At 34.4% G+C, this 4,171-nt stretch overlaps 1 protein-coding gene across 1 annotated transcript in view; it reads left to right on the forward strand.

Moving 5' to 3' along the window:
• Positions 1 to 368: 368 nt before the first annotated feature.
• The window catches only part of LOC102671587 (E3 ubiquitin-protein ligase Rnf220-like), a 135,174-nt gene continuing 131,371 nt past the window's right edge, over positions 369 to 4,171 (forward strand). Inside the window, exons 1-2 of the mRNA XM_006619709.2 lie at positions 369 to 987; positions 2,813 to 2,926. Coding sequence (XP_006619772.2) covers positions 934 to 987; positions 2,813 to 2,926 — 168 coding nt within the window. The 5' untranslated portion in view covers positions 369 to 933. The remainder of the gene's footprint in view (positions 988 to 2,812; positions 2,927 to 4,171) is intronic.

Here is a 4,171-nt window from a genome sequence, read left to right on the forward strand (position 1 = left end):
TTATTATAGAATATAGGACTATTCACTTTTATCACAAAAGATTCAAGGAAGAATTAATTATAAAAAAAATTTGCGTATAGATTTGATTATCATTGCAACAAATTATACAAGATGTTACCAGTCGCGCAGTCAGCGCACGATTAAACCTCAATGTATCGCGGCAACGATTGCGCATCAAACGTGTGCGCATGCCGCGCATGCGTATTACGAAAGTGGTGCTACAGTGGCGCCAGTAATGGCGGCGGAAAACACGCGCGCACGCCAGCACCGCCGCCGGTTTGTTTCTCCACGCCTCTACCTCGCCTCCACCACCGCCACCGCCACCGCCACCGTTCTCACGACTCGTGGGTAAGTACCCTCACACTCCAATCAGTCTGCACTCGCATGTCCACGAGGTTGCTCGCACGGGCCTGGCGCCTTCCTCTTGTAATCACCCCTCTCTTGCACCTGGCTCACCACGTTTAGTGCATTACCAGAGACCCGTACCCGGGTGACCGAGCTACTAGTTGAGGTACTCGTCGGGTATTATCATTCGTCGAGAGGTTAGGTCAGAGTGGCCTATCGTGGCGGGATTATATGACTTGTTTGAATTTGAATTCACCCGCGTTACATCGTTTCGTTAATCAAATTGTTATCCGTTTGTTGTTTTTTAATATACTATATCGTGATTAACAAGTTTCGAACTACACGTTACAACAGTTGTCAAACGAGTTTACAATTTATCGAAGCTATACAAGAACGTCGAACCGCGTGACAACCGCGCGTTGAGGTTAGGTTGTTCACTGCCTAACGCGCCTTTTTCGAATAGATTGCTCGGGACTTTATTCCGGTTTAATCGATTTATACGGATATTAGTGTGAAGGAACTGTTGGTGATAAGAACACGTTTCCTAAGCGACGGATAAGGACGATGGGACCCGTGGAAATAGAGTGAATGTTTTCGAACGGTCGTATTTCGTGCAGTGACTTCTTTGGTGTACAGCAAAATGTACGCGGATGGTGATTAATATATACGCGTATACACGCATACACATGACACATCCTTAGGAATATAAATATATTTTTTATTTTTCATCAATTATAATACATGAAAAATAATCGAAACAAGGTTAGCCTGTTGCATTGTTACGTTGTTGCGTTGCAAGTGGTCACTTTTATATAGTTCGTCCTTTACATTTAAAAGTTCTTATAATATTTTTAAAAAAATTAATCATTTTATAACATATATCTTTTAAATTTATTTTAAAATTTACTATAAATTTTTTTATTAATATTTTGCTTAGATTTATTAATTTTTTTATTGTAAATTTTAATGATTTTTAATAATGTTTTGTTACGACATTTAGAAATAAAAATTAATACATAGTACTTCATCTTATATAATTTTAGATCTATAAAATATAAACAATCATAATTTTTTCAAAGTAAAACATTTAGTATATTATTCATTATTAATCAATATAATATTTCATGTTTGATGTCTATACTAAAAAAGATCAAATAATAACATATAACTTTTCAACTATTAACTACGTTAAAGTAATGTAATACGTTAAAGTAATTCTTTATTTTAAAATCAATTTTGAAATTCAAATACGTATGCTCTTTCATTTCAATAATATCATTTTGTTAAAATTTAGTGATAAATATCATAATATTATCGCGTAATATAACGCTGTAATTCGCAATCAAATTTTAAGCGTGATAATATAGTAGATGTTGCAAATTGCTAAATAGTGTTACGTTAGATAAATAAAAGTGAACACTTGCAAGGCATCGCGACGGTTTATATTCGATTCCTCCCGACTTCTTTCCGATATGTTTCCCGACGCGTACTTTCTTGCACTCTTCAATGTACTGTATTTGATCTAATGAGAAAGAAAAGTTGATACAACCGCGATCGATGCAGTTACTCATGGATCAAATTCGATAGCTCTCGTTGAAAGACAAGAAGGAGTGGAAACTGGAGTCATTTGACGGTGGAGTCATTAACTATATCGTATTCGATTGTCTTGAAAATCTACAATTACCACGATTGCATTACGACTCTTTGTCTATCCTTTTTTCCTTCTTTTTCGATTTTTGATTAATCGGATTTTAATAATGGATAGTTGAATGGACGATTCAGAACTGTTTCTACAAATTTTTTAAATATACTCTACGTTTCAATACAAACTCAATTTCAATACAAAAGTCTTTTTTTATATTATTTTATAAGAAATCAATCATTTATCATAGTTTCAACTAATAAATTGTAATGATGGATCGGATTGATGAAAGAAAATTTTAAAACAATTTTAAAATCCATTTAATAAAAGAAGTTGGAGGAATCGTATAACGCGTATATCTCTCTATTATTACACATTATCAAAATAATTTTCACAATTTTTTTTTATACAATTCAATATATAAGCACTGTTTTTCATCATGTCGAGTTTCTTAGTATCGCGTGTATTTTGCAAGAAATGTAATCTAAATAGAAACTTGTTTCATCTATCGAATGTCATTGCAAATATTTTATCTCGAATATTTTATATATTTTTGCTATTATTATCTTACATATTTCCACATATTTTCCCACTCACTAAACTTAAAAATATCCACAACTATTACTATTAATTACTAAGATTTTCGACTTGGTATCAACACAGTACTTACCAGATTTGTTACACACGTTTCACTACTTATCATCGTTCGTTCACTTTTCCGCGAATCCACAATCATTTTCGACACGTTCCGTGCGAAAAATCGGGACGCGAGAGGGAGAGATCGAAAGAAGATTGAGAAATGGAACACGGCCATGTCTGTTCTAGATGGATAATTCTGCGTATGTGCCGAATCATCTACCGCCGCCATCCCTGGTCGTGTTTTCACAGGCCGGGGGGCTGCCGGAGGCTCTGAGAATGCAAAGACCCTTCAATCCACAAGTTAGTGTCCTATTATCCTTACCTATACGCCTAAGCCTGTGTTTGCTTCTATCTTCACCTATCTGTTTCTCGAAACGAGAATCTGGCGAAAATAATAAAGCTCGATCCTCCTCCTTGATGAACTTGTTTCGTTCATCCTTCACCGATTTTTCGAAATCATTGAGATCAAAATTTCCTACTTGAATATTATTTCTGAATATTATTTTCGCCAGTTTGGACAAGTTTTGTAATCGAAACGATATAAGTGCTTGGAATTGACATTTATTTCTTATTGATCAGATCGTATAATGTATGATTTACGATACAGCGATGACAAGATTTGCGACGAGAAACGTAAAGAAACGTAATAGAACAAAATTTGGAAATGTTTGGAAATTGAAAATTTAGAAAATTGAATCGTACGTAATTGTCTTATTTGAGCTGAAAAAAAAATTTTTACGTATAATCACGCAATTTTAATATAAAAGCGTGACGTGTAATGAAAATTAAAGTGTAATCTCTACACTTTTAATAATTTATCGCGAATTCATTTGCTACTATATCATAGTGAATAATAAAAGGATACCGGCCGATCTTTATGCCTCGAAAAATGTCAATTTCAATGGACCAACCACAGTTGCAATCGTTTCGACCGCTTTATGCACACAAATGGTAATTAATGCACGCTTTGAATGGGGATTTTGCTGAACTGTGTACTGGTGCCGATGTATATGCATGTGCAAATAATAGTGTACTGGCAGTTATACCGGTAGGCGATCAATTATTTTACAATAGCAATCCGTAGAAAAAGTTAATTCAAAACACCATAGGCTAGAGCCTGGGCAAAGATAATACAAGTTATTATTGTAAGTATATCGTATGTATCCTATATACCCATAGTTGCGACACGAATATTTGTCATGTACTATCCTGCGACAAATCTTATCTTATTCTTCTAACTTTAACATCAATTTCGATACGAAGTAAGAACGATATCACCGGTCGAAGCGAAACCCGGTTCGAAAAATATATACATTTTTAAAGTGTTTATTAACGAGCTCGTTTAATATACACGTCACAGAGGGAGATATTGTATTATTGAAACCGATTGCAATATGTATGCTTGGAATAAAAATAGAGGCACGGATACCTTTCGAGACACGTACGAAACGATTGATTGGAATCGGATAATAAAATGTGGCAGCATATCAAAATTCGGTGTCGTTAAAAAAAAAAGAAAAAAAAAAAAAAAAAAAAAAAAAAAAA

This window comes from Apis dorsata, unplaced genomic scaffold (genome assembly GCF_000469605.1).
Source record: "Apis dorsata unplaced genomic scaffold, Apis dorsata 1.3 scaffold_429, whole genome shotgun sequence".
In the NCBI taxonomy this organism is placed as follows: domain Eukaryota; kingdom Metazoa; phylum Arthropoda; class Insecta; order Hymenoptera; family Apidae; genus Apis; species Apis dorsata.